A 26,226-nucleotide genomic window follows, 5' to 3' on the forward strand; every position below is an offset into this window, starting at 1 on the left:
CCGGCTCCGCGCACGCGGCCCCGCCCCGGGCGACTCTCGGGCCGCAGGGGAGCCGGCGCGCGCGCGCACTGGCCTCCCACGCCCCCGACTGCCCGCCCCGGCCCCGCCCGGCCCCGCCCCGCACGTGATGCTGCCGGGGCGGGCAGTCTGCGCGTGCGCGGACACGCCCCCACATTTCCCCCCCCACCCCGCCCTCAGCTTCTCCGCCTCACCTTACGGCCGGCCGGAGTTGGGAACTCCGAGCTCCACGCTCTACGGAGTCGGCAGTGTCGCGAGTCTGGGAGTAGGGCGGGGGAGCGGGAACTGTATTTACGACCTTCGCTCTCACTTTCCGGCTAACACCGAGGTACCTGAAGCCCGGCCGTGGCGGTGGGGCCCTGAGGTAGGTGAGAAACCTCTCCTCCACTCGGGTTGGTCTCCTTTCGTGCGGCGTGTGGCCGTCCCGCGTGGGGTGTGCTCCTTGCCGCACACGCAGGCTCTAGTGGTCCCAGTTAGGGAAACCGAGTCACGAGGGTATTAGAATAAAGTAAAGGAGCGGAAAACGGCCTCCACGGACCAGAGCGTCTTTCGTGGGAAGTTGAAGGGGGGGGGGGGGGGACGCCGTGGTCACGTGAGGAGAGCCCGGCGACGCGGCGTGGCGCCGCGGGGGGGGGGGGCAGGGTGGACGCCCTTAAGGAGGGGGTCGGTCCCGGGCTCGGGGAGGGAGGACAGGGGCGCCCAAGATCCCGGGCCGGTGCAGTCCGGGAAGACCCCGAGGGAGAAATGTCGTCCGTGGGCCAAGCCGTGGGCGCTACATTGAGCTTGGGGGAGCACGAAGCAGATTCCCACCGGTCCCCGTCCCCAGCCCGGCAGCCCTCTGCCTCCCACCCCGGTCGCCAGCTCCGGCCCCGCCCCCTGCCGCCAGGCCCCGCCCCTCCCCGCCGCCAGGCCCCGCCCCCTGCCTCCGCCGGCGAGGATTCCTTCTTCCTTTCCATTCATTCCGCAGACTTTTCGCAGAGTGGGTTCCGCGCGCCCCAAGTGCCGGATTCCGAGGCCAGTGAAGACAGGGTCCGCTTTTTGAAGCGCTCTGTTATGTAGGAGGCGACCCCACGGTGACAGCACAGTCATTATACAGGAGGCCCTCCCCACTGTAGCGGAGGGCATTTCATGCCAGCTGACTTTCCTCCAGAAGATTTGTTAGGAAGACTAATAAGCGGTAGTAGCTGGTCACAGAAATGGGGGGGGGTGGGGGGAGCACATGGCAGTCGCCTGGAAGACTACATTGAGGATGACACTAAAACCATACCCGTGTGGCCTGCCATTTAAACAAACGTCCATTCTAGAAGATTCGCGGTAAAGAGGGGGGAGGGGAGACAGACAGAAATGAGGAAGTAGAACGGGAGCCCCAAGAATGTTTTCTTTAAAGGTAAGAGACTCGCCGGCCAACGTAGTACATGCCTGTAATCCCAGCTACCGGGAGGCTGAGACAGGAGGATCACAAATTTGAGGCTAGCCTGTATTACATAGTCTCTGCCTCAAGAAAAAAAGAAAAGAACTGGGAGTGTAGTTCAGTGGTAGAGCACTTATCTAGCACGTATAAAGCCCTGGATCCAATCCTGAGTACCCAGGGAGGAAAAAGGGGTGCAAGGCTCTTAGGCATGAAATATACCATTGAACCCAGAAGGGAGGGAGGGAGGACCAAATATAACATCAACCACACAGTGATGTTTTTATTTTGTGCTGGTACTGGGGCTTGAACTCAGAGCCTCTCAATCTTGCTCATCTTTTTTGCTCATGGTTGACACTCTTACCCCTTAAGCCAGCTCTACCACTTTCAGCCTTTGGCTGGTAAAGTGGTGAGAAGAGACCGGAAGACAGTTCTGCCAGAGCTGACTCCAAACCATGATCCTCAGATCTTAGCCTCTTAAGTAGCTCCAATTACAGGCATGAGCCGCTGGCGCCCAGCTGTACATTATAGAAGGACTTATTTATACTTTGAGTAGCATGTAGCAGCAGACTTAATTCTGTAATTTCCAAGTAGTGATGAGCATAGGTTATATTTTGAAGTACCTGAAACTACTTTATGTGATATGAAAATAGCAGATTTCAAGTGATGACAAAGTCATAGAACTGTGAATACCACCGTAGTTTATTACTACACTTTATTGAAGAAAAGGCTAAATTTTCCCCAGAGATGCAGATTTTATGCTTGTTGAAGCTCATAGAACTCTGAAATTCTAACCACCTCCCGGTGTATTGATCCCAGGTTTTAAAATCCCTTGCATAATGTTTTAAACAAGAGCATGACAGATCAGATCTGAGTTTCAGAAAGGAGACAGAGTACTATGTACTTCTCTTTGGGTGGTCGGTAGGGAACTAGCTATTTTTTTCTGTTCTGCTTTTACCTCTGGGGCAACAGCTCACCCCACTAACCCAGTACTAAACCACGATTGACTGATAGCCAAGGCCTGCACAGTCCCAGTATATAATTCAAGATAAGTTGGGACTATTTGGGGGGGGGGGAAATCATTGAATGGCAGTACTAAATTGGGTAAACAATAGATGTTCAAACTTATGGAGAATGTGATTAGTGTTTTACCTGAAAAATATCTGGGTTAACTGTCAAGAGAAGCTCAGTGGAAAAACGAGGCCCTGAGTTCCAACCTCAACTTTGGGGGTTGGAGGAGACAGGAACGAGGAGACTAAACCAATGGATTACTTTCTTAAAAACTGAATCGTGAGGGAAGTGAGATTGATTGCATGTGTGGAAATGTAACCATGAGATTTCCCTCTGTGTTAATGTAAGATAATTTTTTTAAACCTGAATCTTGAAATGATAATCTGCTATCAATGTACTGGCCAGTCTAAAGGAACATAGATGGAAGAAAATTACACAGCCTTTAACAATTCATGCACCACAGTATTGGGGTCAGAGCATCCTATGTGATCAAGAGGCAAGCCCACTCCTTGGTTTTATACATGGAAGTGTTACTGCTTTGTAAGTCAGCAGCCTTACCTCATAGTGAGGTTCATTAGGCCTTTCTTGATCAAATTCCATCTCTACCCATGTGAGTCATTCATTTCTTCCTTTCTAAGGTCAGGACACCTCCTTCGACAATCCTTGAAACCTCTTAGATGAATAAAGCTCACTGGGGAAAAAAAAAAAGGAAAAATCCACATAGGCTCATCTTTAGAAACTAAACTATGTAAAAACGGAACTGCTAAAATCCCATCTAGTTACCTAGATTATGTGCTTGTTAAGCACATTATTCAGAAACTTGAATTTGGGGTTTCAGTGTTACTAATGCAAATGAGTCATGTAAAAAGTTACCTCACTTCCAGAACCTCCAGCATCGTTCATCTGTGTTGACTTTTTGCCCATTGCATGAGTAGGAGCCCCTAGGGAAATGTGGCTCCATACAGACTGAAAACTCAAGTTTAGGCAGGGCATGAAGTTCAATTCGCGATCTAGCTTCCCTCTTTTGGAGGAGGGGCCATGAAAGAAGTCGTAACTGAAAGCAGAAATCATATTTGAACTTAGGAAGGAAGTTCATTGAGAACTTTTTCTGCAAGTCCTTTCTCTGGCTTTCTCTGGCTTCCAGTTAAATTTCGACTTCTTCCACAGTTATCTGTTTTAAAAGCATTTAGATCATAGTCCTGACACCCAGAAAATGTCTCAATTATACTTAGGACATCATATCAGTATTATAGGTATGAAAGCCTTGCCTAGCTTCCTGCCTTCATGGCCAATGAGTAAAAATGGCCTGAGACTAAGTTCCTTCAAAGTAGAAGCTTGAGGATTTCTAACCTTAGCTAATTTTCTCACAGCTGTTGTCGAAATAACTTAGGACATCATATTAGCTGCTAAAATTAATACTTGCTGGAAGCATTTAGTCCTTCTGAATAATATGAAAATCAAACTTGGTCAGAAATCCAAAAGTATTCTTATTAACATTTTTACAGACTAATTGGTAAGGCAGAAAGTTCTATATATCATAATTGGGTCAGGTTGCGCCCTTTTATGGTACAATGAAATTCAAATTCTTTATTTCACTCACAAAATGTTTTAAGCTCCTACTATATGTCAGGCACATTTTTTTTTTTTTTTTTTTCTTTTCCCTTTTCTTTTTTTTTTTTTTTTTTTTTTTTTATTATCAATTGAACATAAATTTTTTTTTTTTTTTACAAGGTGCTGTGCAAAGAGGGTGCAGTTACATAGTAGGGCATTGTGTACATTTCTTGTGATATCTTACAACCTGTTTTCCCATCCCTTGTCTAGGTCAGGTAGACCCATATGCAGTATACAATGTATCAAGCACATATACAGTGTTCACAGACTTGGTCTCTACTGTCTCTCCATCTCCCTTTGTTAACAGTCATATATCAGGGAGATCATGCCCCTTTGTTTTCTGTGTTCTAGGCTTGTCTCACTCAACATTATTTGTTCGAGTTCTGACCATTTCCCTGCAAATAACAATATTTCACCATTCCTAATCGCTATGTAGTATTCCATTGTGTATAAGTACCATATTTTTTGGATCCATTCATCTGTGGAGGGGCATCTGGGTTGTTTCCAAATTTTGGCTATTGTGAATTGTGCTGCGATAAACATGGAAGTACAAATGTCCTTTTGATATCTTGGGTTTTGCTGTTTAGGATAGATGCCTAGGAGTGGTATGGCTGGGTCATAGGGTAGGTCTATATTGAGCTTTTTGAGAAACCTCCATACTGTTCTCCAAAGTGGCTGTACTAATTTGCACTCCCACCAACAATGGAGAAGGGTTCCTCTTTCCCCACAGCCCCTCCAGCATTTGTTGTTTCCTGAGTTCAGAGTATAGGCCATTCTAACTGGGGTGAGGTGGTATCTCAGGGTTGTTTTTATTTGCATTTCCTTTACTAGCAGGGATGTTGAGCATTTCCTCATGTGTTTCTTTGCCATTTTTATATCTTCTCTTGTGAAGTCTCTCTTTAGCTCTTTTGCCCATTTCCTAATAGGTTTATTGGGCTTGGAGGGGCTTAGTTTTTTGAGTTCTCTGTAGATGACAGATATCAGGCCTTTGTCTGTTGTTGTGCTGGTAAATATCCTTTCCCATATCGTTGGCTGTCTTTCTATTTTGGTGGCTATGACCTTAGCTGTGCAGAAACTTTTTAATTTGTAGTAGTCCCATTTGTTGAGTCTTTCCCCTATTTGTTGTGCGCCTGGGACTCTATTCAGGAAGTTCCTTCCTGTGCCTATAAGTTCTAGTGTCTTTCCTACTCTGTCCTTCAGTAGTTTCAAGGATTCAGGTCTGATGTTGAGGTCCTTGATCCATTTTGAGTTGATCTTGGTGCATGGTGATAGGCTTGGGTCTACTTTGAGTTTTCTGCATATGGCTGCCCAGTTCTCCCAGCACCAGTAGTTGAAGAGGCTATGTTTATTCCATTGTATGTCTTTAGCTCCTTTGTCGAATATCAGTTGGCTGTAAGAGTGCGGTTTTATTTCTGGGTCTTCAATTCTAATCCACTGGTCTTCCGATCTGTTTTTATACCAATACCATGCTGTTTTTGTTATGATGGCCTTGTAGTAGAGCTTGAAGTCTGGTATGGTGATACCTCCTGCACTATGTTTTTTGCCTAGAATTGCTTTGGCTATTCTAGGTTTTTTGCTGTTCCATATGAACTTATGGATTGGTTTCTCTATTTCAGTGAAGAATGTGGCTGGGATTTTGATAGGTATTGCATTGAATTTGTATAACAATTTGGGCAGTATGGCCATTTTCACTATATTGATTCTGCCTACCCATGAGCATGGGAGGTCTTTCCATCTCCTTGTGTCTTCTTTGATTTCCCTTATTAGATTTTTGTAGTTTTCATTGAATAGGTCCGTCACGTCCTTGGTTAAGTTGATCCCTAGGTACTTTATTCTTTTTTTGGCTACTGTAAATGGAATCGTTTCCATAATTTCCTTTTCTGTTTGTCTATTGCTGGTGTACAGAAAAGCTGCTGACTTTTGTGGATTGATTTTGTATCCTGCTACTTTGCCAAATTGGTTTATTAGATGTAGGAGTTTGGGTACTGAGTTTTTTGGGTCCTTGAGATATAAGATCATGTCGTCTGCGAATAGGGATAACTTGATTTCTTCCTTGCCGATGTGGATCCCTTTGATGTCCTCCTCTTGCCTTATTGCTATGGCTAGGGATTCCAGTACTATGTTGAACAGAAGTGGGGAGAGTGGGCATCCTTGTCTTGTTCCTGTGTTTAGGGGGAATGATTTAAGTTTCTCTCCATTTAATATGATATTAGCAGTTGGTCTGTTGTATATGGCTTTTATTGTTTTGAGGAATGTTCCATCTATTCCTGTTCTCTCCAAAGCTTTTAATAGGTATGGATGTTGTATTTTGTCAAAGGCTTTTTGGGCATCGACTGAGATAACAATGTGATTCTTGATTTTAGTTCTGTTTATGTGGTGAATTACATTGATTGATTTACGGATGTTGAACCATCCTTGTGACTGAGGGATGAAGCCTACTTGGTCATGATGTATGATATTCTTGATCACTTTCTGGATCCTGTTAGCTAATATTTTATTGAGGAGCTTTGCATCTGTGTTCATTAGTGATATTGGTCTGTAGTTCTCTTTTTTTGTTGGATCTTTGCCTGGTTTGGGGATGAGTATGATATTAGCTTCGTAGAATGAGTTCGGGATTTTTCCCTCCGTTTCTATTTCGCGGAAGAGTTTGAGGAGTATTGGAATTAGCTCCTCACTAAAGGTTTTGTAGAATTCATTGGTGAATCCATCTGGGCCTGTCAGGCACATTTTTGAAACCCATTAGTTAACAGTTTGTACTGGCAATTTACTTCTTAACTATCTTTAAAAAAAAAAACAAAACACTTGCCATCTTAGAAATCTTCAGGATAAATAAGATTAAAAGATGGTGACCGGGCTAGGAACGTGACTGGGTGGCTGAGCGCTTGGCTTAGCATGCATGAAGCCCTGGATTACATTCCTCAGCACCACATACACAGAAAAGGCCAGAAGCCCGCTGTGGCTCAAGTGGTAAAGGCTAGCCTTGAGCAAAAAGAAGCTCAGGGACAGTGCTCAGGCCCTCGCTACTCCAAGACCAAGATTGAGAAGATGACAGCTCAAGCAATAAAAAAGATAGATGTCTAGCTGTGCTGGAAGTGTAAACATGATAGACACCTTATTATAGAGTCATTTGTCGGAAATTTTTCAACAAAATAAAATCCGTGGAAGAAACACTCTGTGCACCCCAGTTTTATAGTAAGGAGGAAAAGGTGTGGTGCCACTGGACATGGGGCCCTTGAGGTATGAGGGGTATGCTAGGAATAAAATTCTTTCCATGGCCCATGAGCGCTAAGCCATTGATGTCCAGGAAACGTAGCAGACAGTAAAAGGGAGTACTCCCAAGAGGTCACCTGCTCTGGCTCCTGGGCCCATGGCATAGCCAAATGGTAATAGTTAAATGGGCAGCAGTGTTGCAGCAGTTTTTTGCCCTTTTTTTGCGGTGGGGGGGAGGTGTCCTGGGGTTTGAACTGTTCCTGAGCCTTTGTGCTCAAGGCTAGTGCTCTACCACCAGAGCCTCAGATCCACTTCCAGCTTCTTTTTCTTTTTCTTTTTTTTTTTTTGAGTCTCACAGTCTTTCCTCTCTTCACTGGCTTTGAACCAAGATCCTCAGGTCTCAGCCTGCTGAGTAGCTAGGATTACAGGCGTGAGCCATTGGCACCCACAGTTTTTCTGTTTTGAGAACTGAGTTCATGTTATAGTTGTGGAGTAGGGTTACGTATTTCTAAAATTGAAAACATTCCCTGTTGGTGAAAGTTTTGTGTTTTTAGGAGTTCTGCAAACATAGATTTTTACTTCTGTATTTTTCTCAGGAAATATATTCACTTAAACTTCTCAGGTTTGTCAGGCACTGAAAGTAGATGGGTGAATAAAAATCCTGCAACCAGGAGGGTTGTACAAATCTTAATGGTCATTTTTGCAAGTCACCTCATACAGATATCTCCAGTGATTCAGGCTTAGCATTAAGAGGAAACAACTAATTGGGGGAAATTGAAACTGGGGAAAAAAAAAAGGCACAAACTTCCTTCCTGAAAATATTTCTGCTTATCCTGCCATGAAAAGTATGTTTGGTATTGGAGGTAGTTCAGCTTGTGAAAGTGTAAAGGGAATACATGAGAAATTGGACATAATTGCTAATTTTTGTAAACATCAAGTGCCTTATAAACCTTCATGTTTGGAGGGCTAAATCAGTAAAATCATTTTTTTTCCAGGGAAGAGAAGTAAGACTCAGTGGGAAAACAGACATACTTTTGGTCAGAATAAGAGCAAGAGGAGATAGATTTTTTTTCTTATTCTCAAAATAAAAATAATTGTATTTGCTGTTTACAATTTTATAAAAAGGAGGGGACCCTGGGTCCCCCCAACCCCAGCAGTGCAGAAGGGTAAAGAACAACGGGAAGATGAAGCAGATTGCCAAAAAGTCAAAAGAGCATTATTCCTATCCTTTCAGATTTAGAAATTCGTAAGATCTTGGTAACTTCCTTTAAAAAGCAGGAAGTTGTTTTTAAATTTGTGAAAGTGCCAAGCATGTCACACACACCTGGAATCCCATCACCTACCAACTGTGACACCGAGGTTCAGGAGTTCAGGGCCAGCTTGGCTACACAGTGAAATTCTGCCTCACAATAATAAACAAATCTGTTAATGAATATTTTTAGAGGTGTGTGTGTCCATGTCCCCTCGTACTGGAGCTTGAATTCAGGGCCTGGTGCTCTCGCAGTTTTTTTGCTCATGAATGGTGCTCTACCTCAAGCCATCCCTCCAGTCCAACATTTGGCTGGTTACTTGGAAATAAGGTCTTTCTGATTTTTTTGCCTAGCTGCCTTTAAGCCAAAATCCTCATCTCAGATTACTGAGAAGCTAAATTGTATATAATTGTCCTATTCAAAGCACAGAAAGGTTTTTTCTACTTACCCGCCCATTCTTTAGTGTTTTTTTGGGAGGAGGGGGGTTGTTGTTTTTTTGTTCGTTTTTACACAGGGTGTTGCTGTAAAGCCCAGGCTGGCTTCAAATTCACAGTTCTCTTGCTTTAGCCTCCCAAGTATTAGAATTCCAGTCCTGTACCACTGTGCCTAGCTATGCTCAAAGTTTTAATCTTTCTAACATCTAATTTAATAGGCATTATCTTTTAATGAGATGATTAGCGAGTTGTCCCAATACTATTTGCTGAAATTTTTGTCAAGCATATTCCAAACATCAGTGCGCAGACAAGGTGCAAAATGGTTATTCTTGGAGCATTTCAGCTTGGCTAGGGTAGAATTTGCAATTATTCTGAAAATGATAGTGAGATACTAAGGGGCTTTACGCAGGAGATGGACGGGACCTCACTTAAAATCTTGTCTTTCCTTTTTTGAGGGGGAGGGGGACACTGGGGATGGAACCCCAGACATCGCACTTGCTAAGCAAGTGCTTTGCCACTGAGCTCCATCTCAGCCCGCTCACTTAAAATCTTAAGCTGGAAGAACATTAAGGAAAACATAACTGACCCTATACCACTCCCGGTTAAGACTATTAGAGTACTTCACGGGAAGGAGATTAAAGAATGTGTTAGCCAGATTGGTATTGATTGATTGATAGCTGTGACCACCTCTATTCCACAATCATCTGTTGTTGTTATCACAGGGACACAGCCCTGATGGTAGAGAGCCAATAAGCCCGGATGGCTATGAGTTTGCTGATGTGCCCAGCGAAGGCCAGGAACAACCACTCTCGAAGGCGTTCCGGGCAACGGGATATGCTGAGGGGCTCAGGAAAAGTTGTTAAGGACCTCTCTCAATCAGAGCCAGTTGGTGGATGAGGAGCTGCTTTCGTGGCTTCCCTGGTCACTGGGAGAGCGCTGCACTCAAAGGTTGAAAGCATACCAACAACTTGAAAATCAAGGGAGGCATAGCCTATCAAGAGATTTTCCATCAATTCTATAACAGTGGTCCAGAATAGGAGTCGGTTTTTCTCTAAGAAGCCCGGCGGCACTAAGTATTTTAGGCCTTGTAGGCTACTCTGCTGTATCCTTTCCTGTAGGTCAGCTGTGGACAGGAGCCCTGTGTAAACAAAGGATCATGACTTTGTTCCCAAAAAGCTTCATTTACAAAAATAGGCCACGGCCCAAATCTGAGCTGCAGCCTAACATTGGACTTTGTAAAAGGTCGACTTTTTTAAGGATTTCTTCCCTCTATAGAGTTGCAGGATTTAAATTTGGGGAAATAGGACAGCATAAACTTTGAATCATAACACGAGACTGCCAAATCATAGAATGACCTGGAAGTATCTTGAAAATACAGTTGCCCAGACCTTACCCTGCATAACGATCATGTGTGCCTTCTGAAATGCCCATGCATGATTCTGCCACGCACCCTCTGCCAGAACCAACATTTATCTGGTCCAGACCCCTCAGTTTACAGAGGAACCTCGTACTTAGCAGCTGAGTCAAACAACTGGTTAATTGCATATCTGAACGGAGCCCCAGGTCTGCAGACTCCCATCCTATAATGCTTTTGGCTTTCTTTTTTGCCGGTCCAGGGCTTTAGATTAGGGCCTGTGCACTGTCCTTGAGCTCCTTCTGGCAAGGCTCTAGTGTTCTACCACATAAGCCACAGCTCACTTCCAGGGTTTGGATGGTTCATTGGAGATGAGCCTCACAGACTCCTGCCCAAGCTGGCTTCAAGCTGTGATTCATATCTCCACTAAAACACCAAAAAGCAAGAAGTGGTGCTGAGACTCAAGTGGTAGAGTGCTAGCCTTGAACCGAAGACGCTCAGGGACAAGTGCCCAGGCTGTCCTATCCAAATATGAAAAGGTCATTGTCTTTTCTACTCAATGCCTTGCTTGACTTTCCCAACCTAACTTACTCTCCACCAAGACCAAGCACACAGGACTTTCACCTCTAAAAGAATTGTTTTTAACTAACCAACAGACGTCGTGAGACAGCACAAAACCAAAGTAACAGCAGGGATGTTAGCGTCAATATATGAATCTTAAGAGGCCTTGTGACTCTTTTTCTCTCTGAGTCTGGAGTTTTGGAACTCCCTCTGCTAAATGTTTCCTTCACATAGCCAACATCTGTTGCAGCTGACATAGGCAAATCACTGTTGACTCTGGAAAGGAGCTGCTCTGAAGACGATGGAGGTGGTGCTCAGTTCTGTTGTTAGGTCTCCTCCCCTCCCATCCCTGTTAATGGCATCGTCTTCCTCCCAGTCACCCTATTTGGGACCTCTCCCCCACCCCAAGCCTCCTCCCTTCTTTTCTGGAGGGCGCAGGGTTTAAGGCCAGTTGTCAGCATGTATCCCAAGCTAGCCTCAAACGTGTGATCCTCCTGCTTCACTGTCCCTAGCACCACCATACCTAGCCCATTTTACATTTCTCTCCTCTCTCTCCTCATCCCTCACCGAGTGATTTTTTGCGTGTGCAGTCTCTCTTCCTCCTCACCTCTCCACTCTACCATTTCCCCAGGTTTATGTCCTTACCTCCCACCATTACTGTCAGTGAAGATCTACCTGACCTCCAATTTTTCTTCCTACTAATTACTTCTACATATTACAACTGATTCTTAGCCTTTCAGTCCACCACTTTGTTTTCTAATAGTCTAACCCTCAACCACCCACCACGCCATTATAGCAGTGCTACATTACCCAGGATTCTCCCCACTTACCACTACTTTCCTTGTCCCTGCTTCCCTAACGCTCTTCTCCGTGCATCCCACTCTATCTGTCCACTCGCAGGCCCCTTTCCCCTCCAAGCCAAGTGGGACTGCCCTTTCCTCCACTTCCATGCATCTTATATGTTCCTCTTACCGTGTGTGTGTGTGTGTGAGAGAGAGAGAGAGAGAGAGAGAGAGAGAGAGAGGGAGAGAGCATGTGCACATGTGCCAGGACTAGGGCTTGAACTCAGGGCCTCCCTCTCTTGCTTTTTTCTTGCTCATGGCTGGCACCCTACCACTGAAGCCACACCTCCATTTCTGGCTTCTTGCCGTTAATTGGAGATAAGTGGCCGGTGGACTTTTCTGCCTGACTCACTTCAAACTTCAGTCCTCAGATCTCAACCTCCTGGGTAGCTAGGATTATAGGCCCGAGCCCTCCGTGCCCAGCTAAAGTTTTCATTAATCCTTTGTCTCCCATGTTGTATGTTTTAAAACTCAACGTAAAGGCTATTTCTATGGGTTGTTTCTTTTTATGGAGTTTGTTGGATTTTTGTTGTTGTTGTTTTTACAGTGCTGGGATTCCCAAGTTCCCTCACTTGCTACACAAAAATTCTACTCCTATGGGTGGGGAATATGGCCTAGTGGTAGAGTGCTTGCCTTGTATACATGAAGCCCTGGGTTCGATTCCCCAGCACCACATATATAGAAAACAGCCAGAAGTGGCGCTGTGGCTCAAGTGGCAGAGTGCTAGCCTTGAGCAAAAAGAAGCCAGGGACAGTGCTCAGGCCCTGAGTCCAAACCCCAGGACTGGCAAAAAAAAAAAAAAAAGAAAATTCTGCTCCCTGAGCTACATGCCCAGCCCACAAAAATTATTTTTGAATAGTGGCCTCATCTGTGGGTGCTCCCACCAGGTGGGATGACTGTCTATTGCAGCACTCTTGCAGGTCGCCATCCTGGGCTGCTAAGGTGTGGACCTGATTGGCCTCTGCCACTGTGCCAGTATTGGCTGAAGGCGTGAGGCATCCTGAGAGCTGGTTCCTCCTGTGATGTGATGTTCTGCAGCTCCTCACCCACAAGCCCAGCCTCTGCCCTGCCCCGCTCGAGACTGTCACCTGCCACCATTGCCGGATAGTACAGGGCATTGCCGGAAACAGCCGCATCCAATCTCAGCATCGATCACCGGGTATCGCCCTGTACCCTGCTCTCCTTCATGCAGATTTCTTGAGAAAGAAAACTTCCTGACCTTCATCCAAAGAATGTTTTTGCCTTTCCTCAGCTCTGCTTTCCCCTTATGGGTGTTGTGAATGTTTAACCCAACCCTGTGGTTCACTTCCAAAAAGCTTAGAGCCAAACCTGTGGCTCACCTGTAACAAATGTGCTCTATGCCTCATTAACTCCGTTCTTGGCTCCAGCTTTATGTCTAGTTAATCTCTCTCTCTCTCTCTCTCTCTCTCTGCCTTGTGCCTGCTGGATAAGCATTCACCTCCAAGCTCTACTCCCAGTCCCTGGTTATTCTTTCTTCTTAATTCCTGTCATCTTATGCTGTTTATCTAAGTATATATGCTTTTTCATAAACAGCGCTGTATTGTTTCTGAAGTTGTTCAGATTATGATATAATCTGTGTAAGCAAAACCTTCTTGAATACATTTTATTTAGACTATTTCATTTTTAATTAAAAAGTATGGGCCTGGGAAGTAGCTCAGAGGCAAAGCACCTGCCTAGCAAGTGCAATGTCCTGGGTTCAATCCCCAGTACCAAAAAAGAAAAGACTGGGCTGGGGATATAGCCTAGTGGCAAGAGTACCTGCCTCGGATACACGAGGCCCTAGGTTTGATTCCCCAGCACCACATATACAGAAAACGGCCAGAAGCGGCGCTGTGGCTCAAGTGGCGGAGTGCTAGCCTTGAGCGGAAAGAAGCCAGGGACAGTGCTCAGGCCCTGAGTCCAAGGCCCAGGACTGGCCAAAAAAAAAAAAAGGTATACATTTCTTTCTTTCTTTCTTTTTTTGCCAGTCCTGGAGCTTGGACTCAGGACTTGAACACTGTCCCAGGCTTCTTTTTGCTCAAGGCTAGCACTCTGCCACTTGAGCCACAGCGCCACTTCTGGCTGTTTTCTATGTATGTGGTGCGGGGGAATCAAACCCAGGGCTTCATGTATACGAGGCAAGCACTTTACCACTAGGCCACATTCCCAGCCCATACATTTATTTCTTGTACACATTTTTGCCGGGTTTTGGTTAATGGAAATGGTATACCACAAAAAAATTATTTTAATACTGCAACTAAGTGATAAGTGGCCAGGCTTTTGCTAGCCAGACTTGCTTAACTTGATATCATAATTCTAGCCTTGTTATTTTTATAGCTGTTTCACTGTTTGCTTACAATATTTTTTTTGGAGGGGGCAGTCCTGGGGCTTGAACTCAGGACCTGAGCCCTGTCCCTGGCTTCTTTTTGCTCAAGGCTAGCACTCTGCCACTTGAGCCACAGCGCCACTTCCAACTTTTTCTGTGTATGTGGCACTGAGGAATGGAACCCAGGGCTTCTTGCATGCGAGGCGAGCACTGTACCGCTAAGCCACATTCCCAGCCCCACAATGTGCGTTTGTTTTATACTCTCAGTCTGCACTGTAGTTTGTTGTGTGATTTTTAGAAATATACTTTCAGGCCAATGCTTCCCAGTTAACTGTTGAGTCTGTACTCAAAATAATACATCATCTACACACTCTGCCCACATGCTAATCCCATCCACACGCATCTCATGCCTGCCATAAAGGAATCCTTCTATTATTTAGACATGTTAATATGAGTGAATATTTGTTTCGGAACCTCAGTTGCTTGGATTGGTTTGGAGTCCTGTCCATATGCTCTGATTATCTTACTAATATCCAGTTTGCATAAATATATTTGTACAGCTTTTTAAAACTCTGTACGTGCCTTCAAGCCCATTTCTGTGGCCATCCCTACAACTCAGAGTGATGCAAGGCAAGATGGCTTTTTTACAGGTGATAGAAACAAGGCAAGATCATCAGCCGACTGTTCAGAACCACAGTAGCAAGTTAGTGGGAAGACTGAAGCCAGACCCAGGCCTTCTGATTCCTTTCAGAAAGTCAAAAAGAGAATGCCTAGCTTACGTTGTAAACATTACAGTCTTACTTTCCCTACTCCTCAAGGTTGAGAAGGGAAAATGACTAAGTAAATGCATGGCGTCACTTGTGTGCATAGCTGAATCCAGAATCAGAAATGAATTTCATTCCTACTGCGATCGTGATTTTCTGTTCTTGAAGTTATTGTGCGTGTGTGTGTGTGTGTGTGTGTGTGTGTGTGTGTGTGTGTCACCTAGGCACTGTCCCTGAGCTCTTGTGCTCGAGGCACTCCATTTCTGGCTTTTCTAGTGGTTCCTTGGAGATGAGAATCTCACAGGACTCGCCTGGCCGGCTGTGAGCTGTGATTCTCAGATCGCAGCCTCCTGAGCAGCTGGCGGGCCTGGCTGTTACTGTGCTTTTTAAGGACAGTTCTCGTGGCTATCACGCTCTATTGTGGAAGGAGGAAGCAGCAGTTTAGCTTCCCTCTTGAAAGTGAATGTTGAAATGGAAACTATTTCCCTTGGTAATTATAACTTTTTTTTTCTTCAGACCCTTCGGATTCATCTTTAATCTAAAAATAGCTTGCCGTTCTTCACCATATATATTCATCTCTGAGTCAGAAGACATCGACTGCTGTGGCGTCTGGTGAAACCTCAGCCTCTGCATTTGCATAGCACTTTTAACCCTCCGACTCCGACTCGTGCGTGGAAACGTTCCCAGCGGTTCACACACAGCGCCGAAGCTGGAGCTGCTTCCAGGCATTGTCGGGGCTAAACGCTTTGCAGTTCCACCCAACACCCGGCCTCGGAGAGCAGCCTGCCGTGGCAGTGCACAGTAAGCACCGCCTCTGCCTCCCCTCAGGCCCCGCAGCCTGCGCGCGCCCTGCCCTGGGCCATGGACCCCGTGGTCCTCAGCTACATGGACAGCCTGCTGCGCCAGTCCGACGTGGCGCTCCTGGACCCCCCGTGCTGGCTCAATGACCGCATCATCGGCTTCGCCTTCGAGTACTTTGCCAACGGTCAGTTCCGCGACTGCTCGGACCACGCGTGCTTCGTCAGCCCCGAGGTCACCCAGTTCATCAAGTGTGCCAGCAGCGCGGCAGAGGTGGCGGGCTTCCTGGAGCCCCTGGGCCTCCCCCGCAAGCGGGTGGTCTTTTTGCCCATCAATGATAATTCCAACCAGGCCGCGGGGGGCACCCACTGGAGTCTGCTAGTGTATCTCCAAGACCAGAACAGCTTCTCTCACTACGATTCCCACAGCAGAAGCAACTCTGTCCACGCCAAGCAGGTAGCCGAGAAACTGGAGGCTTTCTTGGGCCGGAAAGGAGACAGACCGATCTTTGTGGAGGAGAAAACAGCTGCTCAGCAAAACAGCTACGACTGTGGCATGTACGTGGTGTGTAACACCGAGGCCTTGTGCCAGAACTTCTTTCGGCAGCGGCCCGAGTCCCCGCTACAACTCCTCACCCCCTCCTACATCACCAAGAAGAGGAGAGACTGGAAGGACCTCATCGGCAGACTTGCCGCAGTTAGTCACTGAAGAGCTCTGGACGGGTCCTCTCCCCCCAGTCACTGGACGGCTGGGCTTCTCAGTGCCTCATCCCACACGCCGGGGAAAACCGACTGGCTGCTCTCACCTGTTCTTTCTTTGTCTTTTTAATGTCATGCTCTGCGCTATAGAAGTTTCACTTTCACCTCAGCTTGAGAGTAATAAATTTTTTGAAAATGTCTTCTGCCCCAAAACTGTAAAACAAGCTTAACAATTCACTACACAACGTGGTTAAACTACAACTCTTCTTACTATTTTGAAATTAATTCCCGTGTGGTCTCCCTTATCCACATTGGCTTTTCCAGGGGAAAAGCAACCATCTGTAAAACAGATCGAAATATGAAATCTAGGAGAATGCCAGAAGAAAGCCACAGGCGAGCCAGGAATTTGTTGCACAGCCGCTAGGGTTACAGAGGTCAGTTGGCTGGAATCAGATCAAGGCCTAACTTCATGGAAAGCCTAAATATTATGAAAATCAGTTATTCGTGTCTATAATGTCCCTTCCATCTACCATACAAATGCTTTTCTGGCTACTAGCATAATGTTTGCAAATGTTTGATAAAAATGATGTTGGAGCCAAGAGCCGGTGGCTCGCACCTGTCATCCTAGCTACTCGAGGCTGAGCGCTGAGGACCATGGTTCAAAGCCAGCCAGGGCAGGAAAGTCCATGAGACTCTTATGTCCAATTAACCCCCAGAAAACCAGAAATGGCACTGTGGCTCAAAGTGGTAGAGTGCTAACCTTGAGTGAAAGAGCTCAGGGACCGTGGCCAGGCCCTGAGTTCAAGCCCCAGGACTGGCACAAAAAAAAATGTTAACCCATCTTTATTCAAGAAAGAGAAAATCTTGAATGACTCCATTGAAATGAGTAACTTTGTTAGCCTAGTGAGCTAGAATGTTGATACCCTGAATTCATTTGATAACTGCTTTTCTTTCCCTTGTCCCCTAGCCATGCATTCTCCCCCTTACAGCCAAGATTTTTATTTTTTTTTGGCCAGTCCTGGGGCTTGGACTCGGCCTGAGCACTGTCCCTGGCTTCTTTTTGCTCAAGGCTAGCACTCTACCACTTGAGCCACAGCGCCACTTCTGGCCATTTTCTGTACATGTGGTGCTGGGGAGTTGATCCCAGGGCTTCATGTATACGAGGCGAGCACTTTTGCCACTAGGCCATATCCCCAGCCAACAGCCAAGATTTTTTTTATCCTAAAACTCCTGATAACTTCCAAACCTTAGCTGTGATTTCAGATAAACGTTTCTGCTTTTTTGATAATTAGCTTTACCTCTATCTTAGGTCTGGCAGAATCATTTTCTATCATGTTCTGGTGATTTCAAGACCATTATTATGTCTGAAAGTTAGAGATTGTTTTTTGTGTTGTTTTTTTGTTTTTGTTTTTGTTTTTTTGCCAGTTCTGGAGCTTGAACTCAGGGCCTGGCCACTGTCCCTTAGTTTTTTCTCTCAAGGTTAGTGCTGTACCACTTGAGCCACAGATCCACTTTCAGCTTTTTTTTTTTTGGGGGGGGGTAGTTGGAGATAAGAGTCACATGAGTCTGTCTGCTTATGATGGCTTTGAACCATGATCCTCAGGTCTCTGCCTCCTGAATAGCTAGGACGACAGGCGTAAACCGCAGCACCTGACAACTTGGTTATTTTTCAACTCCAAAGAGCGAAAGTGACTTCCCAGCCCTTTCTCTTACTTCAAGCCGCAGGCAATGCAGTTTTCAGAATGTAGAAGGGACCAAGGGTATGTAGAAATACTATCTTAACAAAACCACTGATTTTTGTTCCACTTGTTTCAAGCAATCATCAACAGGTAAGGTGGGAACCCACATTAGTTTCTGTTCCTAATGAAAACAAGATTGCAATGCAAACGAATTTTGAAACCAAAGATTTACTTCACCCATGAAACTTATTTCAGCCTCCCTCCCCCCCACCCCCAGCCCTCATAACCCAAAATAACCTCCCCAACAGTGACCACGGCGGCAGAAACTCAGTTCCTTTTTAACCAGGAAGGGGAAAACACGCAGAGTGTAAAAAAGTACAGGTTGCCTAGCAGGCCTGACTGGACAGGAGTTAAACCAAGTCAAAGAGAAGGCTGCAGAAAAAAGTTTCCATTTCATGCCGGTATGGTTGGGATAAAAAGAAGACCTAGTGCAAGCCAGAGGCGGGAGAAGATTAGGAACTGGCAATCGGGACAGCAGGAGGAGCTACCCTGGTCCCTGACAAGCTCCCTCACCAGGGTTGGTGAGATAAGAAGGCAATTCTGTTTGAATGACTGTTGACTTAGGCAGTTGGTCTAGACTTGAAAGAGTCCAGTCTTCCCCGGGAGAAGTTGTCCTATCTTTCTGATAAAGCAAAGTCTGTTTGCTTAAATGTCAAGACACTCCCACTTGAGAATTAATGCATCTGAGAACAGTCTTTTCTATTTCCCTACGGTTTATCCCGAGAATAAATCACTTTTTTTTTCCTCTAACTCAACTAAGTCCTTGAGAGAAAAGATTGTAAGGTCTCCCTTACCCAAATATGGGGCTTGGTTGGACTGTGTCACGTGAAACAAGTTGTGTCATTGTTAGAAATGACAGGAATTTGAACTGACTTGGAGTATTAACTTTATACTCCAAATGCCATGAATTCTACACCTGCTTGACCATTCACCATTACTGTTAAGTGATGCAAAATAGAAAAAAAGGTCTTTTGTTGGTACTGTGTTCATTTCTATCTTAGGGTCAAAGTGATGCAGGCCAAGTCTGGTGTGGGGTACATGCCTGTAGTTTCAGCACTTTCTATGCTGAGACAAGAGGACTGTAAGTCCAAGAAGGCCAGTGTGGGCTATATAACAAGATTCTCAGCTGGTGCCAGTGGCTCACGCCTTTAATCCTAGCTACTCAGGAGGCTGAGATCTGAGGATCATGGTTTGAAGCCAACCCAGGCAAGAAAGCCAATGAGACGCTTACCTCCATTTAGCTACCTAAAAAGCCAAAGTAAAGCTGTGGCTCAAGTAGTAGAGCACTAGCCTCAAGTGAATAAGCTCAGGGACAGTGCTCAGGACTGGAACGAAAAACAAAAATAGTGTCGATGTGTTTTCTGTTTATTACTGTCTAAACCACAAATATTTCCACTAAGTATGTGGGGGTTATTTATTAACAAGTACTTATGAGGTATATCAGCACTGGGCCTAACTAGATAAGAATAATTTTTAATTTACCAGTAAATCAGATTTCTGCTAATACTTGTCCATTTTTAATATAATTTTCTTTGAGAAAAGGACTTGCTCAAGCTATACTATAATTTTTATTATACCCATATTTACTGTGGTTTTATTTCATATATAATGTTTTATTTATTTCCTTATATACTTATATAATTTCAATATATTTATTAGCACATGTTGTAAGCCATGATACTGCCCTACATGCATATAATATCTTTTGATCAACTGTTTTAAAAATAATCATTCCATTAAAATTTCATTGAAGTTTCTCAGTCACATAGTTATTTACTTATACCAAAAACGTGGATCTTCTTTCATCATTTTTAAAATAGAAAAGGAGAACATAGCTACAGAAATTTACATGCTGTGGTGTGAGGCCCGTGGGCATTTTAATCAAGGCCCATGACAGGGACTAAAATAAACATGGCCTCCCTTCTGCATGGCCATCAAGTTCCGCCTTTAAAACGGAACAGCAAGTTTGAGAAGTTAGTTTTGTGTCTCCAAACAGTTCAATAGCTGCGTCAAAAGTGGCCGAAGGACACCAGTGGCTCACGCCTGCAATTCCAGCTACTCAGGAGGTTGAGATCTGAGGATTGAAGTTCGGAGCCAACCTGGGTAGAAAAGTCCCTAAGACTCTCTATCTCCAATTGACCACCAGGAAACCGGAAGTGGCGCTGTGGTTCGAGTGGTAGAGGGCTCCCATGAGAAAAAGGTCTGGGACAGGCCCAGCCCTGCGTTCAAACCCCACAGCTGGAAACATCAAGTGCAGCTGTGGCTCAAGTGGCAGAGCAGCCCAGGGACAGTGCCTCAGCCCTGAGTTCAAGCCCCAGGACCAGCACCAGAAGGAGGGAGGGAGGGAGGGAAAACTCATAATTTCCCACCCTCCAGACCCAAGCTCCCTGCTGGGGACGGTCTTGGGCTCCCCTGGGTGACATCTGCAGATGATTCTGGTTGTGGCGAGCAGACGTTGGGAGAGCACTGGCATCAGGTGGGGTGAGGCCGAGGCGAGGGGCTAAGCATCTCACACAGGATACCCCCCCCCAACAGAATTACCCAGCCCCAAGTACCTACTGCTGAAGAGTGAACGCCGCTGCCAGGCCGGCCTTCCTGAGTGCTCGGTGACTCCAGGAAGTCCTCCGCCTGTCTGCCATCTCACCCCCTCACCCCCGACTCCGTCCCACCCCGCCGCGATCCACCCGCCATCTCCACTCACGGTAGCTGCACACACCTGGGGCTGCCCACGGGCGGTTTGCACGTGTGCCCTGGGCTCACTAGTCTCACACCTTACCCAGCCCGTTTCTCCAGCTCGCCCCCCCCCCCCCCCCCGAAACTCCCTGAAAGACGCTGTATTGTATTTCTGGCCAATCAGTCTCCATTTCCACAGTGTCAAGTATGAAAACCACGTTATTCTATGCAGAGTCAAAAGAGATCAACACTTACCTGTAAGCCATGTGCAGTAACTCACACCTGTAATCACAGCTACCCAGGAGGCCAAGACCTAAGGATTAAGATTTGGAGCTAACCCAAGCATACAAATCTATAGTCTTATCTCCAATTAACCACCAAGAAAGCCAGAACTGAACGTGTGGCCCAAGTGGTAGAGCACCAGCCTTGAAATGAAAAAGCTAATGGAGAGCATTCTAAGTTCAAGCCTCAGTACCAGCTCATAGACACACACACACACACACACACACACACACACACACAGCTAAGTGCTCAGAAAATGACAGCCTGGCGGTATCTCTCCCAGCACACGCCGCACTCCACTCCATGAACCGCTTAAACCTCGCCCTGTGCTCTGGTCATCAGGCCATTCAGAAGAGCCTGGCATTTGCAACGAGCAGCAAAGAAAAGTTTCCACTAGAAATCCTACACCAAGTGAGCGCGCCTTCATGCCACTGGGATCTGGGGCGGGGAGGGGTTCCCCATTTTCCCAAAGCAATGTCCGGGTGGCCCTTTGGGCAACACAAGCCACCAAGCAGCTGCTAACTGTGCCTGTGGCCGCCCAGTGTCCCAGGCTGCTTCCAACTGGATAGCAACCCACCACCCTCTGCGCCTCGCCCCCGCCCGTGTGTGTGTGTGTGTGTGGGTGTGTGTGTGTGTGCGTGTGTGTGTGTGTGTGTGCAGCCTGGGAGCACTTGTGTGAGCATGCCGAGGCCGGGGCCCAGCCTCTCCCAGGCTGAAGAGAGCAAGAAGCCAATGGAGGCACCACATTCCAAGCCTCCCAAGTCTGGCTTTGGGCCAGGCACTGAGTGGCATACAAGAAGGAACATTCCAGAAAGTCAAGGAACCCTGCCAACCAAAAGGCAGCCCAGCCGGCAGGGCCCTGCTGGGCGCCAGGTGTGCCTCATCTCTCTAGGGGTCAGATGTGCAAAGGGAGGCGCTCGTGTTGTTCTAGATGGTTATTTCAGAGGCGTCATGGTCTCCCTCTATATTGCTCTCAGATGTGACTGTTACGTTTCAAATCTCAGCCAGGTGCCAGGGGCTCGCGCCTGTCATCCTCACTACTCAGGAGGCTGAGATCTGAGGATCACAGTTCGAAGCCAGCCCAGGCAAAAAAGTCTGTGAGACTCTCACCTGGTACAATGAATCGACCCCCAAAACGCCGGCCTGGTAGTGCTGGCCTTGAGCAAAAATGCACAAGGACAGCACCCAGGTCCTGAGTGGGCAGGCCTGGCACACACGCATGCACGCACAAGTGCACGCACGCACACACACACACACACATTGCATACCTGTCCACTCTTCAAGCCTTCCCACCAGTCAGACCTTCAGAAACATCCGGAAAGCCCCTGAGAACCAGAGGAGCCCAAGGAGTCAGGGTTTGAGCTGCTCCATTGGGAAGGACCTGCCCCTGAGCCTGCTGGGAAACGCCCGGCTGGACTTGGAAGAGGCCTGGGCCTGTGTTCACCCGGTAGCAACTTGCACCGACCTTTCTCAGACAGCCCAGAGGGAAGTCTTCTCACTAGACTCTGCTGCCACCTGGTGGAAGAATCACGATCTCGTCCTTCACAGAGAGACAAGCGCTAGATTGATGGTTGGGAACGCACCTCACCTGGGGCAGGTGTCTTGATGACCTGCAGCTGGGTGTGAGGGCCCTGAGGGGTGGGGAGTTTCTTAAAGACCCCGCCCCCCTCTGGGGGCTGGGAATGTGGCCGAGTGGTACAGTGCTCGCCTCGTAAACATGAAGCCCTGGGTTTGATTCCTCAGCACCACATATACAGAAAACGGCCAGAAGTGGCGCTGTGGCTCAAGTGGCAGAGTGCTAGCCTTGAGCAAAAAGAAGCCAGGGACAGTGCTCAGGCCCTGAGTCCAAGGCCCAGGACTGGCCAAAAAAACAAAACAACAAAAAAAAAACCCAGTACATACACTCACACGCACAGAGTTAGCTCATTTCAAGTTAAATATAAAAATGATTGCATGCCTTCCTAAGAATATTTGGAAGACATTATTTGATTTCTTCAAGCTCTTCAGATATACAGATGATGATCCTTAGTGTCCATTTTATTCATATCCAGGTATTTATTTCCTCTGTCAAAGGGACAGCACTTGGCTTTAGCAACCACTAAACCACCCCACCAGCCTCAACCCTTCTGATCCAATCTGTGCCACCCCAGGAACATAGAAAACCCCAACTCTCTCTGCCTAGCTACCTCCCCAACCTCTTTACAATTTTATGTGTATGCACAGTGATCTCTCAGCGTTTTTGCTCGAGGCTAATGCTCCACCACTTGAGCAACAGCCCCACGTCTGGCTTTTTTTTTTTGGCCAGTCCTGGGCCTTGGACTCAGGGCCTGAGCACCGTCCCTGGCTTCTCTTTGCTCAAGGTTAGCACTCTGCCACTTGAGCCACAGCGCCACTTCTGGCCGTTTTCTGTATACGTGGTGCTGGGGAATTGAACCCAGAGCTTCGTATACGAGGCAAGCGCTCTAGCCACTAGGCCATATCCCCAGCCCCCCACCCCCCACCCCATCTGGCTTTTTGATGGTTCGTTGGAGATAAGCTTCTCACAGACTTCCCGGCCGACTTTGAACCGCTGTCCTCAGGTCTCAGCCTCCTGAGTTGCTGGGATGGCAGGCGGGAGCCACCGCCATCTGGCCCTGTTTCTTTCCTTCATGGAATCCAAGCACAATCTCTAGTTACCTTGTTTGTTTACAAATGTATTGGAACTTAACCTTTACACAAGATATAAATGAAGTGTTTGAGGGTCACATACACCTGACATGTTCACTGCCGTCCCCGTGACTAGATGGGAGCTAACACGTTACCCGGGCTCAACCATTTCTGTTGAATGAGTATACTGGTAGAAGCCATTGTCAGCAGACCGAGAGTCCACCCAGTAGAGGTGGAGGCTGTGTTGCTGTGTGGTTCTCCTCTCCTATGTCTGAGGTTAATCTAGCTCGGATAAAGCCCTTTGACGATGCCAGGGTGCCAGCGACTCACGCCTGTCACCCTAGCCACTCAGGAGGCTGGGATCTGAGAATCACAGTTCAAAGCCAGCCCAGGCAGGAAAGTCCATGAGACTCTCATCTCCAATGAACCACCAGAAAACTGGAAGTGGCGCTGTGGCTCAAAGTGGCAGAGAGGTAGGCTTGAGGGGGAAGGGAGAGGGAGAGGGAGAGAGAGAGAGAGAGAGAGAGAGAGAACCTAGGAGCAGTGCCCTAGCTCAAACCCCATGACACATACACACACACACACACACACACACACACACACACACACATCTGTGTGACTCAAAGTTGTAGAGCACTAGCCTTCAGCAAAAGCAGTTCAGGGACAGTGCCCAGGCCCTGAGTTAAAGACTAGGCCCCACACACACACACACACACACACACACACACACACACACACACACCGAAAGTCCTTTGAAGTTTGCAGAATCCTCAGACACCATTGGTTCTCCTGGGTGAGGAGTCTGTGAGTTCAAGTACCTTTAGTGAGTAGCAGCCAAGGAATACAAACGAATTTTCCATCCCGCCAAGGGAAAACAAAAACAAAACAAAAAAAAGGCTTTTTTATTTATTTAAAATGTTTTCAAAGGCTGTGTTGGAGGAGCCAGCGAGGGCCGCCCTGCCCGAGCCTCCGCCCGCAACACCGAGCGCACCGCAGCCCCGGAGGACCGGGGAACGACGGGAGCGCGGGGGGACCCCACGGGGGCTCAGGCTCCGCCCGGCACCCCCAAACACAGCTCCTCAGCAAAGCCCAGGGCGGGGCGGGGCCGGGCCACGAGATTGTTTCCCTGAAAATAGGATGGGAAAGAGCGACGTCGGGGGGGGGGGGGGGTTCATTCCAGTGCCGCGTTTCACCTGAGAGATGCAGCTTGGGTGCCAGCTCTAAGCGCGAGGGGAGGAGGCGGGAGGAGGGGACCCCCAAGGCCCGGGCTCAGGGAGCTGCCTTGCACCTGTCAGTCGGTCCCGTCGAGCTGGGTTTGTCATAAACGGGAGAATCACAGTGCTGCCATTTAGAGGCAATGTCCAAGCCGGTGCTGGCATCCTAGCAACTCAGGAGGCTGAGGTTTGAGGCCCAGTGCGAGGCCAGGCTGGGCAGACAAATCAGACAGGAGAGTCTCATGGACAGTGAACTAGCAAAAAGCCGGAAGCGGAGGCGTGGCTCAAGTGGTAGAGCACCAGCTTTGAGCCAAAGAGCAAGAGCACCAAGCTCTCAGTTCAAGTCCCAGTACTGGCACATACACACAGAAAAGATGGGTCTCTCGCTGGCCTCTTAACCCGAGCTCGTCCTCCGGGCAGTCAGCAGCCCCTGCCCATGGGCTCTGGAACAGCACGGCCCCGAGACCTGCCCCACACAGGCCATTAGGGTTCTGGCCTCTGTCCCTCCCTCCCTCCCTCCCTCCCACCCTGTCACCCAAGGGCCCTGGGCTCCCTGGCAGACATCAAAGCTCGGTCTTCACCCCATGAGGGGGCCCCCCCAGGGCCCTGGCTGTTCCCAGGAAACACATTCATTTCTATTTTTTTGCTAGCCCTGGGGCTTGAACTCGGGGCCTGGGCGCTGTCCCTGAGCTTCTTTTGCTCAAGGCGAGTGCTCCACCACTTGAGCCACAGCGCCACTTAGGCTTACTCTGTGTTTGTGGTACGGAGGAATCGAACCCAGGACTTCGGGCATGTGAGGCGCGCACTCTACCACTAAGCCACCTTCCCAGCCCCCGTTTCTCCTTTTGGTTTCCTCTCCTTGAAGTGGTTGCTGGAGCTTGGAGCAGGAGTCCTCAGCTGGTCCCAAACATCTACCTTCCCTTTTTTAAAGTCCAGACGTGGTAGGAGCCAGCTAATTTGTAAACGGGCACTGGAGATCACTTATTAAGGGATGGGCCTTGAAGAGGTGGGGAGATGAGGAAGAGGAGGAGGAGGAAGGATCTAGAATAATCTCCTCCTACTCCATCCCAGCACAAGAGCAGCATCCACCAAAGGAATTGCTGGTAGAGACTTAGCACCCAGAATGTTCTTCTTGGAGACAGTGTGGGACAAAAGGTCATGCCACTGTTACCTGCACACAAGAAAGATGCTTGGATCAGAGAAAATTCCAGAAGGCAGGTGGTGCACACAGAAGAAGAGGCAGTGCAGTCTTTCTTCCCCTGGGTGGCTGGGTGTGGCTGTACCCGTGCCAAGCTCACTGAGGGCCGGCACACCCGCCCCACACAGGGTCGGGACCAGCCCCGGTGCTGACAGGCAGCCCGGCTCCAACCCTGCAGTGCGAAAGGCC

At 47.6% G+C, this 26,226-nt stretch overlaps 2 protein-coding genes across 2 annotated transcripts in view; one reads left to right on the forward strand and one right to left on the reverse strand.

The window, feature by feature from the left end:
• Positions 1–22,370, reverse strand: part of Myo9a (myosin IXA) — a 143,175-nt gene extending 120,805 nt beyond the window's left edge. Inside the window, exon 1 of the mRNA XM_048329422.1 lies at positions 22,248–22,370. The gene's annotated coding sequence lies outside the window, so the exon portion shown is untranslated. The remainder of the gene's footprint in view (positions 1–22,247) is intronic.
• On the forward strand, positions 231–17,005 carry Senp8 (SUMO peptidase family member, NEDD8 specific). Its single transcript, XM_048329430.1, has 2 exons — positions 231–382; positions 15,306–17,005. The coding sequence occupies exon 2, from the start codon at positions 15,651–15,653 to the stop codon at positions 16,293–16,295; it is 645 nt and encodes a 214-aa protein (XP_048185387.1). The 5' UTR covers positions 231–382; positions 15,306–15,650; the 3' UTR covers positions 16,296–17,005.
• Positions 22,371–26,226: the final 3,856 nt, after the last annotated feature.

The sequence above is a fragment of the Perognathus longimembris genome, chromosome 20, assembly GCF_023159225.1.
Source record: "Perognathus longimembris pacificus isolate PPM17 chromosome 20, ASM2315922v1, whole genome shotgun sequence".
Classification (NCBI taxonomy): Eukaryota; Metazoa; Chordata; class Mammalia; order Rodentia; family Heteromyidae; genus Perognathus; species Perognathus longimembris.

Coding starts and splice junctions, on each gene's coding strand:
- Senp8 (XM_048329430.1), top strand. CDS start 15,651: ATGGACCCCGTGGTCCTCAGCTACATGGACAGCCTGCTGCGCCAGTCC.